The sequence below is a fragment of the Felis catus genome, chromosome A2 (genome assembly GCF_018350175.1).
Source record: "Felis catus isolate Fca126 chromosome A2, F.catus_Fca126_mat1.0, whole genome shotgun sequence".
Lineage (NCBI taxonomy): Eukaryota > Metazoa > Chordata > Mammalia > Carnivora > Felidae > Felis > Felis catus.
Window position 1 is genome coordinate 139,401,860 of NC_058369.1, and position 21,610 is coordinate 139,423,469.

At 35.8% G+C, this 21,610-nt stretch overlaps 1 protein-coding gene across 5 annotated transcripts in view; it reads left to right on the forward strand.

Moving 5' to 3' along the window:
- PTPRZ1 (protein tyrosine phosphatase receptor type Z1) overlaps positions 1 to 21,610 on the forward strand; it is a 186,839-nt gene that overhangs the window by 41,053 nt on the left and 124,176 nt on the right. For 4 of the 5 annotated variants that reach the window (XM_023250521.2, XM_023250522.2, XM_045052659.1 and 1 more), the window contains exon 2: positions 14,618 to 14,683. The exons of the other annotated variant lie outside the window; for it this stretch is intronic. In XM_023250521.2, coding sequence (XP_023106289.2) covers positions 14,618 to 14,683 — 66 coding nt within the window. The remainder of the gene's footprint in view (positions 1 to 14,617; positions 14,684 to 21,610) is intronic. 5 annotated transcript variants of the gene reach the window in all.

The window sequence follows — 21,610 nt, forward strand, 5'->3', positions numbered from 1 at the left end:
TAATTCCTTAAGATAGTATTAAAGAACGAATGTCATTTTTCATGTCATTGAATAGTCCACAACTATTCTTGAGGTTGTCTTTTTATTTGTAATCATTGTTCAGTCAACTTCTTCAACCATCTGCTGTCACCTTTTGATGCTGTTTGAATGTCTTGCCTCAGATTTTCTCCTTCACCTTACACAGTTTCCTCTATTAGATGTATTACTGTGGGATACTCTGTGTGACTCTTACTTCTGGATTCATGACAGTTGTATATATTCTGAGGATGTCAAAATCTAAACTCTGGGTATTGCTAATGGTATATAGGAAGAAATTTATGTACTCATTTGCTTCAAAGCTATTTCTGTGACTATTCAGCTTTTGAAATGAGTTGTTTTCAGTTTAATTAAACTAAAATTTGTATACTATTGATTGTTTTGCCTTTGAATCTTTTCAGTTAGATTGAGGGTGTTATTGAGTAAAACTGACAATATACGCACAGGGGGGGAAAATGTTGAACTCGCCTTGTATTGAAATTCAACGAACATATTCTCGAAAAGGCCTTTGTGTACAATGACTCACCACACCCTATTTGTTGGCAAATTAAGTTTGTTGTTTTACACAGAAAATAATGAATCGGTGAAATTGCTGAAATGAAAAAAAAAGCAATAGCAGAATGAAGTCTAAGTGAAATATAAATGTGTAATAAATAAATATTATAATTACCTATAATATATGTATAATTACACATCTAAAATATTAATTATAAATTAATATAATATATATGGACTAATAGCCATATGTGCTTTATCCCAAACACATGTCAGTATAATTATTATGCCTATTCTGTAGGCCTGGAAAGTGAGACTTAGACACGTTAGCTTGCTTACAGAGATAGTAAGCAATACAAGAGCCGTTTTAAACAGTGTAATGGTACTATCACATGGAGAATAAAAGAAAAGAGAGAAAACTCCTGCCTTAGCAATGTATTAAATAACCTTTATTCATTTTAGAAAATAATGTGTAAATGAGTTCAGCTTACTTCCCAGATGAAAGCATTATTGCCTATATCAATATATCGTCTTATCCTTTACACACTCAAAGGAATTAATTAATTTGAGTGTACCTACCGCACCAGTATAGGAGGACCTTATTTATCAGAGGAACTGAGGGGGCTAATGACTCTTCCAAAGATCCACAGTCAAGAAGTTTTAAAGCCAGGAGTTACATTCCAAGTTCCTCTGGCCCCATCCCTAGTTCCAGTTTCTTTTCTCCATGATATGTATCCTTTCAGAGTATCACAAATGAAGACCAGCTTTTTATTTTGGGAGAGGCACCCTTGACTGAAAAAGTTGAGGCATTGTAGGAGGCAAGTAGCTATACACTAGATAATATGAATATCAAATCTTTAATGGCATGTTAGTACTACATGTTAAAGACACAGATCAATGAACAGTTAGCTCTTGCCTTTTCTTTCTGTAATCTGTATTCAGCCAGTATGACCATTTAAAGAATAAATATGGAAGAAGACAAAAGTATTGTTTTCCATCCAAAGTTTACCATGTTTATACTTTAAACTTGGAGTGGCACTTACAGCATTTTCTTTATAATCATAGATCTGCTCAGTTCCATTGTTTTGTTTTTTTTATTGCAAAAATCAAGACATCAAGAAAATAACATTCCCTTAAACACAAAATGAGCATTATGAGATTTTATTTCCAAGGTTAAATCAATATGTCTTTGGCTAGAATAGTGAGAGATGACCAATTAAACATTTTCCACCAAAAAATATTTGCTTTTAGTGAAATTAATGGCAAAAGTTATGAACTTCACAAAGGCGTGAAGTCACTTAGATGTTTAAAAGTATATTAAAGAAAACTTAAGTCTTATTTCAATATGTTAAGTCTTCATGATATATCATCTATAAACATAAGGCCTACATCCCGTCATAAAAAAAACACCTTTTCCTTTGAGGTCCAAAGGTGCTACCCTTGGTCTGTTGTAGGATGTTCTTTTTAATTTAACCACCACTGTTACCACATTAGACACCACAGGAGTATGTTAATTATCTTGAGGTGTCCCAGTGGCCCAGTAACTTCAGGGCAGAATGCCAGTGGAGGTCTGGTTGCAATCCAGGTTGAAAACACTGCATTAACTTGTTCAGTCTCTTGACATCTTCACAAACAGAAAGGTAAACCTGGAGAGTAAACATATTTGTTCCAATGGAGTTAACTATTCCAAAATAAATAACATCCAACCCCTGGCTGACTATTTATGATTGTGTATAAAAAGTAATTAATGAGATGTATTCTCCAAGGCTGTTAATTATGTACTGACAGGAATGCTTTTTAGATACTGTTCCTCTGAGTGCAATAAACCTAGGTCATCTAGGCAACCTAATGAGCATCTGCCACTGCAGAGAACTTTCAAATTTCAGGCAAAAGTTGGGAAAAGTTGTTTCGAGGGTGGCCCGGTAGGACCCAGTACTGTCGTTGGTCAGGATAGTTCACCAGTGCAAGATATGAAGATAGGTGTGTTGTAATTGATGGTCGAACTCACTCCTCTTTTCTTAGACTTTGGTGGTTCACAGAATGAGCGTCAAGGAGACACCAAGTTCTGTGGAGAATGTGCATGAGAAAGAGAAGAGAGTACAGGAGGAATGCAAAATTTGCAAAGAGTAGAAGCATGGAGCAGGGAGCAGGGGGAGGGGCACAAAAGTATCAAGCAGAAGAAAGTGTAGCAAATAAAATGATTCTGCTAGCCAGATGGAACATCCCTACATTGTGCCAGTCGATTGAGCCAGTAGGATTTCAGCAGTTTCCACTCACTTCAAATAAATTGTACGACAGAACAAAATAAGAAGATGCATATTAATTATCACTTGATAGCTAGTGACAATGAGACATCTATACCAAAAAAGCAATAGATGTCATCATTTTTATACAGCTATGAACAAAATCAGTGACTAACATAGGTAAGTGGCTTGTTAATTGAAAGCGAACTAATTAAGGTTGTCATCAAAGCATTTAATTACTGGGGCACCTGGGTGGCCCAGTTAGTTAAGTGTCCAAATTTGGCTCAGGTCATGCACTCCCTCTCCGTCCGTGAGTTCGAGCCCCACTTGGGGCCGTGTGTTGACAGCTCAGAGCCTGGATCCTGCTTCAGATTCTGTTTCCCTCTCTTTCTGCCTTTCTCCCACTTGCGCTTGTTGTCTCTCTCTCTCTCTCTTTCAAAAAATAAACATTAATTTTTTTTAAGCATTTAATTCCTTACAATTGCTAGTGGGGAAGGTGGTTCTAAAATGAACTTCTTTAAAAATGTAAACAGTATGAACTTCTAAATAATGATCTTATACTTCCTTAAGTCTTCTGAAACAGGGAAAATATAAATATTGTGAAACCTTTGCTTTTAAAAATGTATTCATTTTGGAATGTAGCTAAAAAATTAGATGATAGTCTCTCAGTTTAATTGAAATTAAGTATGTTTTTTGTTCACATTGTTCTTGTAGGACTCAGTTCAACATTTGAATATAGGGAATTGTATATTCCATCTGCACTGACGATCTATACTTATCTTTAAGACTAAAGAATACTTTCGGTTAAGAACCAGACAACAACAGTAAACAAATGAATAATTTTGTAACTGAATTGAACATATGCCATGTGTATGATATAAACATCACAGCGTTTTTTTTTTTTTAATTTTTCTTCACTGTTGACAAAAAAAAACCTAAATACTGGAAAAATTAATCCAACAAATGAAATGAGGGGCGCCTGGGTGGCTCAGTCGGTTGGGTGTCCGACTTCAGCTCAGGTCACGATCTTGTGGTCCGTGAGTTCGAGCCCCGCGTCGGGCTCTGGGCTGATGGCCCAGAGCCTGGAGCCTGTTTCCGATTCTGTGTCTCCCTCTCTCTCTGCCCCTCCCCTGTTCATGCTCGGTCCCTCTCTGTCTCAAAAATAAATAAACGTTAAAAAAAATTTTTTTTAAAAAATGAAATGAAATGAGTTGATGTAAGCACGTGCTTTACAAAGAGTTAAAAATGGCTGACCTATGCCCTATCCTTTGTTGCAGTATACTTGATTGCACACAGGAGATACTTACTTTCATTTTACAATTGTAGGTATACAAACAAAGACATTTGACTTGTCCGGAACCAGGATTCCAAAGGAGAGTCTAGATTTCTGACCCTAAGAGTTAGTGAAAAGAGGCACCAAATATTGATGTATGTTTATAGTTTAAGTCGGATGGGTCCACCATGCTCCCCCCTGATTTCTTTTTGAAAGCCAAGTAGGCTTAATGAACAATAGCATGTGGTTTAGTAAGCTTATAAAATATATTGGCAAATTGAAAGTGAATCACTAAAAAAATTGAGAAAATACCAGTCTGCTTGTTAAAAGGAGTACGTTTCTTATGAATAAAAGTTTTCTTTTTCTGGACCAATAAAAGGCAGTCTAAAAAAGCATGACACAAATGAATTTTCTGTCAGTACCCTGGAAAGAAGACAAGAAAATTTTTTGGCCTTGCCCGGACATAACTGCATAATGAATCAATTTTGACATGTGATCCACACACATTTCAGAATTAGATTGCCAGCTCATAAAGTTGCCAGGTTTTCCTGCTTAATAGATAGATACATAAGTTTGGACCTAATTTTATCTAAGCAAAAAGTATTGTTTTAGAAATAAGGCACAAATTAAAACAAGTGCTGTTTCAAAATTTACCCCAAATAGATGATCTAATCAGTCTGATCATGACAGCCAATAAGATGATGTGAGTTTGTTACAATGTCTATTTTGCTGTGGCTCTTGCGTTTAATTTTCTTGGGAACGGAAGTGCTCAGCCATATGTAGACTTGGCTATGCTTTCCTAAACTTAAGTTAAAAATGCTAGCTGCTGCATGCAGTATCTTGTGAATAAGGAGGAGCTTTTTACTGTAAAATCCAAAATAGGAAACTTGAAACTCAAAGTTTTTCTTTACCCCGTCTTCAAAACATATCTATATATTTGTCTCTAATCCATTTGCCTGTAGAGTCAGGGATATTCCTTTAGAAATACACGTTCACTTTAACATTTTAAAATATTTAGCTAATACAAACTGCTAAAATACACAGAAAGCATTAGAACATATTTTAAAAAGGTGAAAAAAATCACTCCCAATGGCACCACGCATAGAGATTTGCATTTCTGGATATGTAATATATTTAAAATTGTATCATAACTGTAGATAATGTTTTATATCACGTGAATTTCTCCACATATGTGTTTTTGAGACACAATTTTAATGAATTCACATTATTTTATATTATGAATAGTACATTATTTAAACTTCCCCCACTTTTTGCACATTAACATATTTTACAATTGTTCATGGTGACTTAAACGATTGTAAGTATCTTGCTTTATGAAACTTAGTTTTCATCTCTGATAATATGAAATATTTCCTTGACAAGGAATATATTGTCCCAAAGGCTATGAAGCATTTTATGACTCTTGTTAACTCTTACTAGCTTACTTCTCAGAGAGTTCATACTAGTTCGTACTTCTACCTGTAGGTTAAGCAACATTTCAAGATCTTTGGGGCATTATTCAATATTTTCAAAGTAATAATAATAATAATAATAGTAATAGCAATATTTGGTAACTGGAAAAAATGCTATCTCAGTGTCATTTTAATTTGTTTGATACCGACTAAAATCTAACAGTTTATAGGTTTATTAATTAATTATATCTGCATTTTTAAATTTGTCTGCTCATATATTTGCCTTTATTGATTTGGAAGAATTCTCTGTGTTTGGAATATACCATTATATTTGTTTGATGCATTTTAGCAGCTCCCAATAGCTTAACATTTGTAATTTTCAATTCGCTAAACATTTTTCTGTACAAGTTTTGAATGTTAGGTGATCAAAGCTGTAAGTATTTCCTTATGATTTCTTTTGTTTGTGTATAGAAAGGCCCCTCCCATCTGGCAATAAAGTAAACGTTCATTTATATTTTTTCCTATAGTTTTTGTGCATCTTTTTTTATCAGTCATTTTAATCCACTTGGACTTTATTTTGACGTATGTATGAAGTGTGATTTGGCTTTTTTTTCCCCAAATAACCAGTGTTCCCAATATTGGTTGAACTTTATACTTTCCTTATGTGACGGTGATGTTTTCCTTTGTCATGGATTAAACTGGTATCTATACTGAGTCCAGTTTTAGTGCTACATGCTTTGTTCCATTGATCTGCCTGTCAGTTTACCTTTTAGTAACTGGTTAACCAAGCCCCCATTATTTCACTCTTTTTCCAAACCTTCTTATCTAGTACTATTCTACATTAAGATTTCTACATAAACTTTAGAATAATTTTGCCAATTGAAAACATCCCATTGAAATCTGACCTATTCGTTGATATGGAAAGAACTGATATCTTCCCCATATTTTGGTGTTCCCATTTAAGGGTAGGGGTGGGTCTTTTTATTTATTCACATTTTCTTGTATATTAATAATAGTTTGTATTTTGTTTATTTGTGCACTTATTGATGTTTTACGATTCTCACAGTAAATGTTAATGGAATCCCTTTCTACCCTCTAATTGGTTGTCTTAGTGCACCAGTTGCCCGGAACTTCCCAAGTGATCCTAATCGTAGAGCTACACAACAGACACCTTTTCTGCACTCCTGATTTCAGGGAAAGTGCATAGATAGAATGCTTTCCAACAGAAACATTAGTTAGGTTGGTAAATAATGGGACACTATTATAATATGAATAATATAACGGTATAATAACATAATAATACATAATATATATCATATAATAATATATAACGTAATGAATGGAACATTATTTTTGTAATTTGATGAATTCCATGTTTTCTACCCATTTTCATCGGCTTCACAGATTTTGCTCTCTCCCCACTCTTAATATTATTTTTTGCTCTTCTTCTAATAGTTGTTTTACACATGTTGCTATTTCTATTTCTGCTGCCATTATCATGATTTTACCAACAATTAAGCTTTCTCTTGCAGTACAATAAATTCAGTCTTACATTATAGCAATGAATTTGTGCCATTTTAGTGTTATCCGGTGTTGAAGAAGGTTGATAGGGGGAAAATGTGGTAGTCTCCTACAGACTTTATGTTATCTGTGAAGCTCACACTAGCTTAATGGGAACTTTTCATTCCTCATATCATTTAAGCCTAAGGAATACATTTTCTGAAGTTAAATCAACTTTTAATTTTAATATCCAATAGCAGCGAATTCTTTAAGTGAACTGTTACGATGCTATGAAATCATATTTGTTAACTTGAGAGGGTACCAGCGATTTGTCATTATGTGGAAAAAGTGGGGCACCCAATAATGAAATAGTGTGATTCAATTTGTGTAAAGTGTAAATTTTCTATATTTGCGTAATGGTAAAGAATGGTTATGTTTAGGACACAAGATTATGGATTATTTTTACAATTATTTATGCTTATCTTTATTTTTTCTAACTTACCTGAAACAGGAATGTATTATTGCCCGTGTGATGAAGGTCAAAATTATTAAAATGTTTTTAACAGAAAATACCTCAACTTTAGGAATATAGACAAATCACATTAGGTTAAACTCATCTAAGTATAAGAAGAAACACTGGCTACTTTTCCACGACAAGCCTGCGAATATTTTCTTTCATTGAAAAGTTTTGAATAGGTTTGGTAGACATATTGTCAATATACAAATCCTCTCTGTGAAAGCATACACCATCCTCAGTGTTAAGAGACCATAAAAATCTAACTGCTCACCTCCAGACTCTTACTCCTGTGAGGAATATGTATTTAATTGGATGTCTATTAAAACAAGCATATGGGGGCGCCTGGGTGGCGCAGTCGGTTAAGCCTCCGACTTCAGCCAGGTCACGATCTCGCGGTCCGTGAGTTCGAGCCCCGCGTCAGGCTCTGGGCTGATGGCTCGGAGCCTGGAGCCTGTTTCCTATTCTGTGTCTCCCTCTCTCTCTGCCCCTCCCCCGTTCATGCTCTGTCTCTCTCTGTCCCAAAAATAAATAAAAAACGTTGAAAAAAAATTTAAAAACAAATAAAACAAGCATATGGAGGGGCGCCTGGGTGGCTCTGTCGGTTGAGCGTCCGACTTCAGCTCAGGTCATGATCTCGCGGCCCGTGAGTTTGAGCCCCGCGTCAGGCTCTGGGCTGATGGCTCGGAGCCTGGAGCCTGTTTCCGATTCTGTGTCTCCCTCTCTCTCTGCCCCTCCCCTGCTCATGCTCTGTCTCTCTCTGTCTCAAAAATAAATAAACGGTAAAAAATTAAAAAACAATCATATGGAAGAAATAGCTCCCTTCTTTTACATTATCAATATGTTTAGTATTTCCATCTCCTTTGAGAATTTACCATTTGATTTTTTTTGTTCATATAGTGCCTCAGGTATCTACATTTTTCATCTTTTTAACTTTATCCTTAAATAAAGAGGTCACCTGGACTCTAGAAACATCTCTTTCCATCTCTTTAACAATATGATTTCGTGTGCCATCCTATTTGGCAATAAATTGCAATTTAACTTTTGAGACTTACAGTCTCAAAAGTACTTTTATTTTTAAGCCTTTGCAGAGGAGAGAAACCAATGAAACTCTTCTTCTAACACTAGAAAGCAGCTGAAATAGAAAAACAAGTAACTTAGGGGGGAAGTAATATGCATGTGTTTTTAAAAGCAGTATGTTTTTAGGGAGTCTGGTTACATCTGAAGTGATTAACAGTAAATATAATGTTTGCATTGTAACTATCTTAAGCCTATTTTCTGAATTATCATAATTATGTTTCACAAATGTGTCTGCGTATATACCAAGTAAAAATTTATATTCCAGATAGGTAACTACAGGCTATATTATGACACAGTTTGACAGCAAACTAATTCTTCACATACAATGATGGGAATTTCCATAGAAAAAAGTCTGCCATGTGTGGTCTTATAGACTCTATATTATACTCGTGGGCAGATTGAATTCTACCTGGAAACTTTGCCTTAGGTAGCTAAACAAGGTTTTGGGTGAGATCACTTGGGTCGTAAACTCAGCTTCCTTATCAACCCGAAGAAGCCATTTGCAATAGAGCATCGGCACAAATAAAGGACTTTCCATAGCCAGGTGATGTGCTCACAGGTGTTCTTCAGTCAAAAGCTGATTCTCTGCTTACAAGAACTCATATTTCTGATTGAATTTGTTTGTTCTCTGAGAGAGGTCTTTTATTACTTTATTTTCAATAAGAAATGGTTATGACTGCTATAACTATCAACTTGTTTTCCCCCTGCCACTTCAGTCTTCTGCGTGTCTGACAGCCAAAGGGTGTAGTGGATGATTACTGCTCTGACGACACTAGGTTGTCCCTAGGGGTTTCCAAGTCCTTCTGCAAGTGGCCACCAGCTACTTACCTTTCTTCACCTGCCTACCCCCAACCTCTTTCACTTCAATTCAATTTATTTATCTACTTATTTAATATTCTTCTTTAACATTTAAAAAATATACTAAATATATGCAATACTTTTTGATCAATTCAACAGACCATCTCCTTTCATTTTGCAAAAGAAATTGAGGTGAGAGGAGACAGTGGGATGAGAACAAAAAGTGTGAAAATTGATGTGAGCCTTGTATCATGGTGAGCTGTCACCAAGAATAAGTCCCCAGTGTCCTATATGCAGGTCACAGGAGAGCCCAAGTGGCATTTCAAACCTTTGGTACAATTTGCCACTTCTTAGTGCACATGTTTTTCCTCCACTTGGAACATTTCTGATCTTTCTCCCCAAGTCTTTCATTGCCAAGGTGATACTCAAGGGCTTTAAAAATTCATCTCTCATTCTGTTCCTTCTTCTCTGCCTTTCCAGATTTCTGTCATCAGCTAACTCCCTTTTCTCCTCTGCTGAAGTTCTTTGGTGAAATATGCAAGTATCATTTACCCTGGGAAAGTCTGCTTTGAGAAACCTGGTTTTAGAATCCTAGTCTTCAAACATTATCTGTGATTATTTTCTACCTGAAGCTTCTTTTTCAGAGAACCAGTCTATTTCTTCTCCCTGTCATATGTTTGGCCACTTTATAGCATTAAAGTGTGTGTGTGTGTGTGTGTGTGTGTGTGTGTGTGTGTGTGTGTGTGGTCAGAGTGCTGCTGCTAGATTATATAGTAGGATGCAGGTGAAATTATTAATCAACATGAAGCAGAGACTTTCTTTAGGGTAAGGGCAAACTCAGAGGCATTTTTATAACTCAAAATATTTATAATATTTTTAGTAGGAAATGAACACCCAGATTTTTTGTTCTTGTTTAAAAAAAATAAACTTGAACAACAACAACAAAATGCTAAGTTAATCTATATCTTCCATCTGGTAGACTTTGATTTTCATCATCCGAATGTAAGGAAAAATAAAGGGCACACACACACACACACACACACACACACACACACACACACACGTTTACATATTTACATATCCTTTGGTGCTCAACATAGGTAAAGATGGAATATGTTGAAACAAACATTTCAGGTTGCCTGAAATTTCTCCTAATTTTGGTATCAGGGTAAAAGTCCACTTTATGAAGAATATTTTTTCAGAACAAATAGAGTAGCCTTAAAAATTTAGTAATATATATTTTCTTCTATATTGCACGTACAATTCATTCCTGAAATTTCTTTCTTAGTTTTTTCACTACAAAACATTCATGCCAATACAGACCTGGCAAATACTTTTAAATTGAAAGAAACAAAATGTAAAAATGAAAGAAACTGAAATTCACATAAATATAAAAAAAATTCCATATTTCATGATTTTAATTTATTTAAAAATGTGTAAGCATTTTGATAGATTCATTTCATATAGGATTTACTGGTCTTCAAAGTATATAATACAACAACAAAAAAGTGAACCTAGCTTCTTTTTTCTTGTTCATTGAAGCTATCACATCTCATCTATCAGACCTCTAAGCAGAATTTTAAAAGTGGGGTACTCTCTCACGCCCAAGGACTATGTAATTAGCATATGAATGTGTAACGGATTGTTTGAAGTAACAATTAAGGGAACAATACATAAAGGAACTGAAGAGAGCTACCAACACCTGGGAATCCTGTATTGAATAAAGCTTTCTTAATGTAAGTAATTAAAAACGAAGGACAAATGCTCATTGTGTAGTGATAAAGCCCTACAAGGAAAGCTAAAATCTGCTGATATTTTGCTGTCATCTTTTAGACTGAATCATTAAAACAAGCACTTACTGTTTTATTTATTTCAATGGATTACTTGTTAAATGTAGGTTTTGATTTTTTGAAATCTTAAAAATGCATTTATATGTCAAAAATGTCTTATTTTTAAAATATTTATATTTGAAACATGTAATAAATGACAATACATCTTTCCCTTATGGCCAGTGTAAAATTTCAGAGGAAAAAATTTAACTGATTGCCAGGTCAAATCTGGTATAATCAATTCTCTATAATTTATTTGTCCAAATAATTTCTTCAGGTTAATTTCTAGACTACTGTTTTATTCTGTTCCTCTTGAAAGCATACATTCTATAGGGGTCTTTCTCGGGCAAAACACCTTAAGAGAGTAACCAATAACTCAAGATTGTTTGGGACCCTTGATATTGGGGGAGTTTCTGGAGTAGGAGACAGGAGACATTATTGTTTCCATTTTTGTCACTTACCACCTGTGCAAATCATTTACATTTTTTTTGTGAATAAAGTACCTTATCTCCAGGAATTATTATTTCTTTTGTAAACTGTTAAAGTCTCAGTCAAATGACCTCTGAGGCCCATTCTAACATCTAACTGTATATATTCCTTGATCATGAAGAAACACTTGTTCTCAGAACTTAACCTTAAATGACTACAATTTTATTGGACAACTGTATTTGAAAAATAAATTATGAACCTAATATTTACTTTTTAAGTGGTAAAACAAACATATGCATGAATATTAATACTTCTATTTATAATGGCCCAAAAGAATAAACAACCCAAGTATCCTTCAGTTGATGAATGGATAAATAAAATGGGGTATATCCATTGTCAAAACAAAAATTTTACAGGACAAAGTTAAACAAGCAAGGGAGACTTTAATCAAGGCTCTTGCAGTGGAGAGAGAAGCCAGAACCAAGTCAGAACCCAACTTTATGAAATAGAAGGAAAAAGGTTTTTTAATGGCTGATGTTGAGCCCCCAGTGGAACAGCAGAGCAGGATATTAGCAGGAAGCCATCAGCCATTTTGCTTGCCAGCTGGCTTTATCCAAAGGAAAAATAAACTCATATCTTCATGACAGGAGGTAGTTTTTGCACCTTGTAGCAAGGCACCTCACCAAAGTTAAGCTCCTACCCTTTCATAGAAACTGGGTGATAAGGCCCTATTTCCTTTCAGAGAGATGGTTCCCAGGGCGCCTTTGTGGCTCAGTTGGTTAGCATCTTGATTTTGGCTCAGGTCATGATCTCACGGTTCATGAGATGGATCTCTGCCCTGACAATGAAGAGCCAGTTTGGGATCCTCTCTCACCTGTCTCTCTCTCTGCCCCTCCTTCACTCTTTTCTTTCAAAACTAAAAAAACAATAAAAAAAAAAAACCCAAAAAACAAAAGAGATGGTTCCATGTCCTTGAGTAGTACATTCTTGGTTGTAAAATTGGCATGTGGCTATTAAAAAAAGATTTACATCTCAAAGGGGCAGAGAAGGAATTTACAGTTACAAAGTTTTCTAAACTAAATGCTCTAAGAAAAATAGGATCGGGGCCTAGAGTCAGGAAGAAGCCTGTCCAAAGTTTAATCAAGCTGAAGGGAACTTTAAGGCCATCTGGGTCACCACACAATGGAGTACTATTAGGCAATAAGAAAGAATGAAGTACTGATAAATGCTACAACACGGATGAACCTTGAAAACATTAATTATGCTAAATTTAAGAAGCTAGTCACAGGGTGCCTGGGTGGTTCTGTCTGTTGAGCCACTGACTCTTGATTACGGCTCAGGTCATGCATGATCCCAGATTCCTGGAATGAGCCCCGCGTTGGGCTCTCTCTGCGCTGAGTGTGGAGCCCGATTGACATTCCATGACCACCCCCCTGCCCCCGCCCTGCCACCTCTCTCTCTCCGCCCCCTGCCCCTCCTCCGTTTCAAATAAATAAACAAACAAACACACAAAAAGAAGCCAGTCACAAAAGGCTGTATTGTGTGGTTTTGTTTATATGAAATGTCTAGAATATCTAAATCCGTAGAAACAAATTAGATAGTGGTTGCCTAGACCTGTGGGATACGAGGGTGGAATTGGGGGTGTCAGCCGAAGGTTATAGAGGTTCTAATGGGGATGATGAAGATGTTCTAAAATCGTGGTGATGGTTGCACAACTCTGAATACACTGAAAACCACAAAATTGTATACAATGGGTGCATTGTGTGATGTATAAGTTATACTTCAATATAACTGCTATAAAAATAAATGTGTGCTGAAATGTGCTATGTGGCCAATAGAATATTCACCTATGTTTATGAACAATAAAAGTTTTAAAACAAATACAAAACCCTTATTTCTTAAAAGTAAGTTTGGGTTTTAAATAATCTATAGATTCAGAATATGTATTTCTGCTAGCAAACCTGATTTTTACCTTTTATGAACTAGTCTAAGTAGTTATTAATTACCATGGTGTATTAATCAGAGAGTATATAACATGGACAAGAGGAAAATAATTTCTTCAGTGCCCTTAGATATTTGCATTCCTGAAATTGAGAATTGTCAATAAAGAGAAAACAACTGTGTAGCAAGAAAAAGAAGAAATAGGGTTCTTTTCTCAAATGGTGAGAAAGATTATAGCATACCTATATGTATGGTATGTGTGCATATATATATATATATATAGCATATATATATTTTTTTGAGTGCAAGCATGGCTCCTGGCAAAATTATGAATTATGCAGAGTGACACCTTGGCTTCCACCCATTTTCTTTTCTATACCTCTTGCCACATGTTCTTGATCTATAATTACTCTCTCTGAGTCATGAGGCATCCACTTTTATGATGCCTAAACTTCCTACTGTATTACCTCACTCAGGCATCTAGGTTTTTCCAAGAGACAAAGTCATGGACAGGGTCAAACACAGCCTTTTTTCCAGCCAACATACATACATTTAAATTCTCATTTACTCAAGGCAGCTAATTTCATTTTTCGGCAGAAAGGCAGCAAATTTTGAAAACATGATAACCTCTGGGTCTCCCAGATGCATTGATGGACCAGACTTGGTTTGTAAACCTGAAAGTATCTCTAATCAACAGTATCTTAGATATTAGACTAAGGGAATAGTAAGAAAAATTTGGAGATAGGACAAACTATTCTCTCTGATCCATCTTTCTTTGGGATGAACACCTCTAGGTTGCTCCTGCTTTACCCAGAATGTTTGCTTTGTTGCTGCCTGAACTTCGGCATTTTTTAAATGTGCCCCCTAAAATTTATACTAACTACTAGAACAGGAACAACAGAGACTATCATTATGGAGGTCAGAATTGAGAGGAATCATTGGGAAGGTGCCATGGGAAGGATTAATTGAGGACCATCTATGGGATAAAAGATTTGGGCATCTGATATATTTTCATTTGGACCACATATTTTTCTACACATTGATCAACTGATTTTTCTTGGTTGTAGATTGGGCTTATGGATACTACAGACAACAAAGGAAACTTGTTGAAGAGATTGGCTGGTCCTATACAGGTAAACATTTCATTATGTAAAGAGATTCAACAGAAAATTCTGTTGTTTTTGTATCTGTTTTCGTATGTAAAAGAAAACTTTGTAATTCAACACATCATTTTTACTTAGCTTCATGGATTAATTAATAAAAATGTATCATAGGCAAAATGATTTCTGGTAGACCTTCTGGTAGAAAATTTGGTAGCATAGAGCATATTTGTATCAGACACAGCTGGATTTGAATCCCAAGTCGACACCAGTTATATACTTCCTTGGGAAACATACATAACCTACCTGAGGCTCAGTTTTTTTCATCTGTGAAATGGAGGATTGTTCAGAGCATTAAGTAAAATCAATGAAGTTGACACAGTGCCTCTTTATAAATACAAAGCTCTCAATAAATGTTAGTTGCCATTGCTATTATGATTACAGTAGTGATTGTTTTCATTCATTTAATAAATATTGATGGGATTCTTGCTCTCAGAAGGGGCTTCCTTTTAAATTATTGTGCTGAATGAATTGGAATCAGGGTCTAAAATGAATTTTGTATGATTGCCAGGCTTGGTTTAGACCATCATGAATATCTGAAGTTGGCTTAAAATGGTTACAATCATGAGTTATGACCAGAAACTCTAGAGGAGAGAAGTTCTAGGCCTGATGACAAGAGCCTGAGTAGAATCTAGATGGCCCACGACAGGCCTGGTGACCATCTGAGACAGAACTGGGTGCTCGAATTGCACAGTCTTTAGAAATACGATTGGGTGATAAGATGTGATAGCATTACAAGGACTTTAATGTGAGCCTGGCCAACTTGGACATTATTTTATAGATGAAGGGCAGCAGCACAATGGATTTACTAGATAGGCATGCATTTCTTTTCTTTTTTTATTCCTGCTTTCACTGTGGAAAATTTAGCAAATACATTAAAGCACCAAAAAAAGAATATAAAAATCAGTCTTTACTCACTCCAGGGATATTCACTTAAAAAAAAAAAAGGTACATTCCTTTCAGACCAGTTTTTATTATATTATTTTTGTGTATTTTATACCTAGACTTATACATCCAATGTACCCTAGAAATTATTTTTGAACATTTCTTCATTTCAGTGATGATTCCTAATGATCATGGTACTTAATGTATACCTAACATTCCGTTATATATAAATGTTATCATATTTTTGACCATCTATTATATTTGGATATTTAAGCTACTATAAACAATGACAAATGGATGAATAGACGGATAGTTTGTATCACTTGTACTTTTCATACATTTTCTTTTTATCATTTCTTTATTAGAGAATTCTTGATAGGCAGTTACTAAGCAGAAAAAAGTAAATGCTGTCAACCCTCTTGATACTATGGTTTAATTGCATTCCAGAAAGATTACACTATTTGTAGTGTAAGTAAGTGATAGCCCTACTAATACTACCCAGGATTTAATGATTGTCATTTTGAAAATCTTCACTATTTGATAGGTTAAAAATGACACTTTGTTTTAATTTGTTCTGTTTGATTACCCCTGAAGTAAATTTCGTATATTTTTATATATAATATAAATAACAGTTATGTAAATATAATATATATTCACATTATATACATTTTGTAACCTTGTATCTGACACCTGTAACCCATTTTGTATTTCTTTTTCTACAAAATCAAAATCCTGGCACTTTACAAAAGTTACAACTGATTTTTGGCCCCCTTCTATTATACAAAACATGTTAGTTAAGATTATAAATGCTTGGGGTACTTCCATAGCCATGGGAGAGGGCATCACAATGGGCAGCTCTCTGGTTCTCTTGGAAATTATTTTCTGGAGTCACTATCTGGGCATCCTCCATTCTCCCCAAACCTGGAATTAGAAAATGGAGGACCGACAGCCTGGAAAGCAAGGGGGTTACAGTTCTCACCCAGGCAAGGGCCTCTGTATAGAGTGGTAATGGTGGGCATTTTTCATCAGCCCAGGGTCTTTGAGCAGCTGGATGTGCCTCACCAGGTCAAAAGAAGACAGCAGTTTTACCAGTGGGTTTAGGCAGATGTTACTGGGCATGTCCTATTATCTCAGGAGGAAGCTCTTCATTTTAACAGGCTAATTGTGTATAGACATGGTGCTTATAGAGCGGCCAGGATTTCATTGATGGGTCTATGCATAAACAATGCACAATTTTTTGATTTATAATCAAGGCCATTATCCTACCTATAACTTAAGTCCTGTTGGCTTTAGCTCCTAAAGGATCAAACAGGTGGACTCCTTAAGTAGTGTTATTTGCTTGGGGGGGGGGTGGTGGGGAATGGAGGAGGATGGTAGGTCTCAAGAGGGGATATTCCAGAGTTGAGGTGAGGCTATAAACTTTAATTAGAGTTTTAAAGAATGGATTGCTGTACTTGCATTGGTGCTTCTCATTGGTTTGAAAAATTATCTGTTCCTAGAATATTTGAAGATCCTAGAAAGAGACTAGAAAGAGCTGTGGATGAGGACATTTTACAACTGCTTAGCTCAAACTGAGTGTGGATTAATTATGCTCTATGAATTCTTGGGGTGTCACAACGAAAACAAACACAAATCAAAGCCATTATCCAAAAGAACATGTCTCTCCCAAGTAGAGCACACTGAAGCCAAGCATTTAAAATGTAGATTTTTCACCGTAAAGTTTATTATGTCTTTTTATTTTAAATACAAGTAGTTCAAACTTGGTAGTGTTTTCCCTTTCTATCCTTATTATTCTACCTGGAATCTGAAAAACCATACTGTGTAAAATTTCAGTATAAGTTAGTTTTAAGATTCTTAAATGTAACTAATCTTATGAATGGCCTGGGTAAATTGGTTCTGACTACATTTTGGTCCTAGTTTTGTTCATAATAGCTTATATGTTTCTGTTCCATCTGTTTTGTCACTTAAATTTGTCAGGTTAGGTGCAATCTCAGAAGGAAGGACTTGCCCTTGAACATTTGTACATATAGAATTCTATTAGTAAAAATTACTAAGAAAATTGTAACATGCCAGTAAGAGAGTGCCTAGCTTTACTGTAAGCCATTTAAAAATTGCCATACGGCAAGTATCAAACATTATCGAAATGGAATCATTACAGCTAAGGTTGTTTATGAAGGATTACACAATTATGTGAAGACACAATACAAATCCCTGTTGGCTATCAGATGGGTAGAGAAATAGAGGGTGGGAGGGGAGGAGAAGGTAGTCCTCTTGCAGTTGTGTTTTTTTTTTACGTAGATTAAAAACAACTTTTCCATTCAGGATGTATGCTATAATTATGCTGGGAAATGACAGGGTTGGTAAATACAGCCGACAGTCCCATTTTTAAAGTTATTATAAGAAGGTGAGCAAGGTTTGTTTGCCACTGTGCTATAAAAGAGTGAATGGTAAATCTGGGAACGTCAGCACTAAAATCTTCTTCTTTCCATAGTGGCTGTATTTAAGGATTTCAGAAAATGAATTTCCTTTTTTTCTATTAACCTCAAGTTTTCTATGACAATGCCTAAAAAAAAGAGAGTTCAGTGAAAATAAATGAGTCATTTGGTTTTCTTTTTTCTTTTGATATCGTGAACACACAGCCCTCAATTACATGAGATGTTAAGATTTTGCTTCTGTTTGTGAACAAACTAATGGTTGCCAGAGAGGAGAGGGGTAGGAGGATGGGCAAAATGGGGAAGGGGAGTGGGAGAAACAGGCTTCCAGTTATGGATGAATAAGTCACAGGGTTGAAAGATGCAGCGTGGGGAATACAATCAACGATTTGTAATAGCGTTATATGGTGACAGATGGTAGCTACACACTTGTGGTGAGCATAGCGTAATGTATATAGTTGTGGATCACTATGTTATACACCTGACTAAGGAAATAGTGTGTCAGCTATTCTCAAAGAAAACACATTTTCCTTCTGTTTGTGTTCTTAGACCTTTGCAACTTGAAGCAGTAAGATCACCAGAAATGGATGGATTTCATTCTTAGAAGTAGTCACAATTGAAATATAATCTTTATTTCCTGGACTTTAAAGAATATTCTGTTGTTTCCTTTTATCATACTTTAAAGGAACTTGAAATTGAAAATTTTATATTGATACATCTCAAGGGTTCTTAAACCTAGACACCTTTAAAGCTTTAGCTGAAGAGTTGCATTGGATAAAAGCAAGAAAGGCCACACAAGAGTCACTATTAGACACTTGGCTGAATACACCACAGTGAAAGAGGCTTTAAACACTGAATTTCTTGTTTCCTTAAATATAATATTCTGTCTAAATAGCATTTCCATTCCAAGAAATATGTAGACTAGAAGATACTACTTATGGAAAACAAAAGAGCCATAATATAAGGTGGTGTATAATGTGGTTAGATGTTTGGCATTTATTTTTAGACATAGTAGGGTTTTAGCATTTTCTTCTCTTAACCTAGACGAAAGTAGGCCAAATGTAACCTGAAGGGAAATTTGAATCCGTGTACAGTAGCGGCTGATTTCTGGCTCGTCCAGGCCGTTCTTTACTTCTAGAATCTGAAATATCTTTTTAACATACTATATTTTCTTTTTTGTTTCATCACTTCTTATATTAAACAGACTGTTCATGTCTCATTTCCAACTTAGGAATGAAAAAGCAAGTTCCAGAACTCCATGCATAGCATTATAGCATTTCTATAAAAAATTATATGTTTATACACGAATAGAAGGTCTGGAAAGAGACACATCCATGGTGACCCTTGAGGAATGGGACTATGGAAGGCCATAGGAGCCAGGAGACTTTCACATCTTAGTGTGTACTGTTTGGATTGTGCTTTTTTATATATATATATATATAACGTTGTTGAAATCAATGTCTTCAACTTATTTTAGTTTTAGCTAAGAAGGGAAGGGTGTCTGGACAAGAACCACAGTCTTGTGTTTTCAACAGTCAGAATGTAGGGTCTCTGCTTGGCTGAGTTGAGGCAGAGGGTGTCACAGACATCCAACCGTAGCATCAGGCTTTCTGGACATCACTGACAGGTAGACAGGTCAGGCTGCTTCCCTGCTCTGTATTTCAGTTTTCTTACCAGTAAAAAGTTTTTAATAATGTCATGCTTAATTGTACATGGATCGAATACATGTTTCCCATTGTCATAGGAAATCTCTCTGAGCAAGTATACTACAAATCCAAGTGATGATGATTTGACAGTGTCTTAACTTGAACCTAAACAGATTAAACAAGTCTGGGTGTATCTGATAATGTCACAAGAGGATTTCGGAGTTGATTGGCTTGAATGTGTGTTACAGACAGGTGTTTCCTATCATCTGCATATTTTTAAAAGTGTAAGATTTATATGCTAGGCAAACTTTCCCTATACTAAATGTGTAAGTAGAGTATTCCTCACTCCAAAAAATTAATAGAGTTCAGTTAAATGATCTAAAATTCAGAATTAATTTATATGTAACTATCACTTAGTATACAATTGAAAAAATAGACATGGATGCAGAATAGTGTCACAATGAAATAATCATTGCTAAATTTATCTAATAGTACAACCGTATACTAATGAGTATTCCCTAGTGACTGCAGTTGAAATTGCATAGATTCTGTGGTGCAGACTCATAACTGCTCCCTGCTAACAGTATCTAGAGTCTTGAAAGAGAGTATTGGGGTGCCTGGGTGGCTCAGTCTGTTAAGCATCTGACTCTTGGTTTTGGCTCAGGTCATGATCTCACGGTTCATGGGTTCGAGCCCTGCATCGCGCTCTGCACTGACAGCATGGAGTCTGTGTGAGATTTTCTCTCTCCCCCTCTCTCTCTGCCCCACTCCTGCTCATACTCTCTCTCTCTCAAAAAAAAAAAAAAACAAACTTAAAAAATATTTTAAAAAGAGAGAATTACATCGTTATTAAAAAAAATCTGAGATTAAGCTATAGTTTGTGCTATCACACAAAGTTCACTTAAATGTTTTCAACTTTTAGGCAAAATACCATTACAAGTATTTTAACTTGACCTATGTCATCCTCCTATTTTATGAATCAGTAAAGGCAAAGTGCAAGACTTACATAGTTTCCTATTTTTTGTCTGTGGTAATTCCAACTGTTTAAACCAAGGATTTTCAAAGAACAAAAAGATAAAAAATATGTAAATGACTCATTTCATATACTCAGAAGGATTTTATATTAAATGAACTATATCTTTATGACTGAAGCACAGAATTACAGAAATTATTTTGAAATCTATTCAGATATGTTTAGAACTCACTGATTTTATTTCCTTTTCCATTGAATATATATATGTATCTGTATGGCTGTCTCTCTTTCCTGCTACCTATGAATACCAAGTTTCTGCTTTAACCATGCACTGTGTTTTGTTCAAGTAAGAGACCCCGGAACGAGGCCAGGACTGGGACTTCTCCTGGCTGAAATGCAGAGAATTTTAGAGGTCCTTTGTGGCCTCTGACACGCCAGCCTGCAAAGTGTTGTAGACTGTGCAAGGAACTTCTTAACTGTTACAGAATATTCTGGGACATTTTTTTTTCTTAAATGTTTATTTATTTTTGAGAGAGACAGCACAAGTGGGAAAAAGGGCAGAGAGAGGGAGACACAGAATCCAAAGCAGGCTCCAGGCTTTGAGCTGTCAGGGCAGAGCCTGACACGGGACTTGAACCCACGAACTGTGAGATCATGACCTGAGCCAGAGCTGGATGCTCAACCGACTGAGCCACCCTGGCACCCCAATTCTGAGACACTTTTAACAGCTATTCGGATTCATTCCTCAAACTGTATAAGCCTAAGATTCCATGAAAAGGGAAGGGAACTTGAAACCAACGTAGAGTTAGGGTTCAAAACAGTGTCTGATAACCTAAGGAAGGTGGGGCAAATGGAAGCCAGAACCTAAAAAGAGGCAATAGGAAGCCCCTGAGAAGCAATTGTGACTGTAAAGAAACCTGGCAGCAGAAGCTGGGTGCAGAGCGGTATCAGTGAGAGCAGGTTC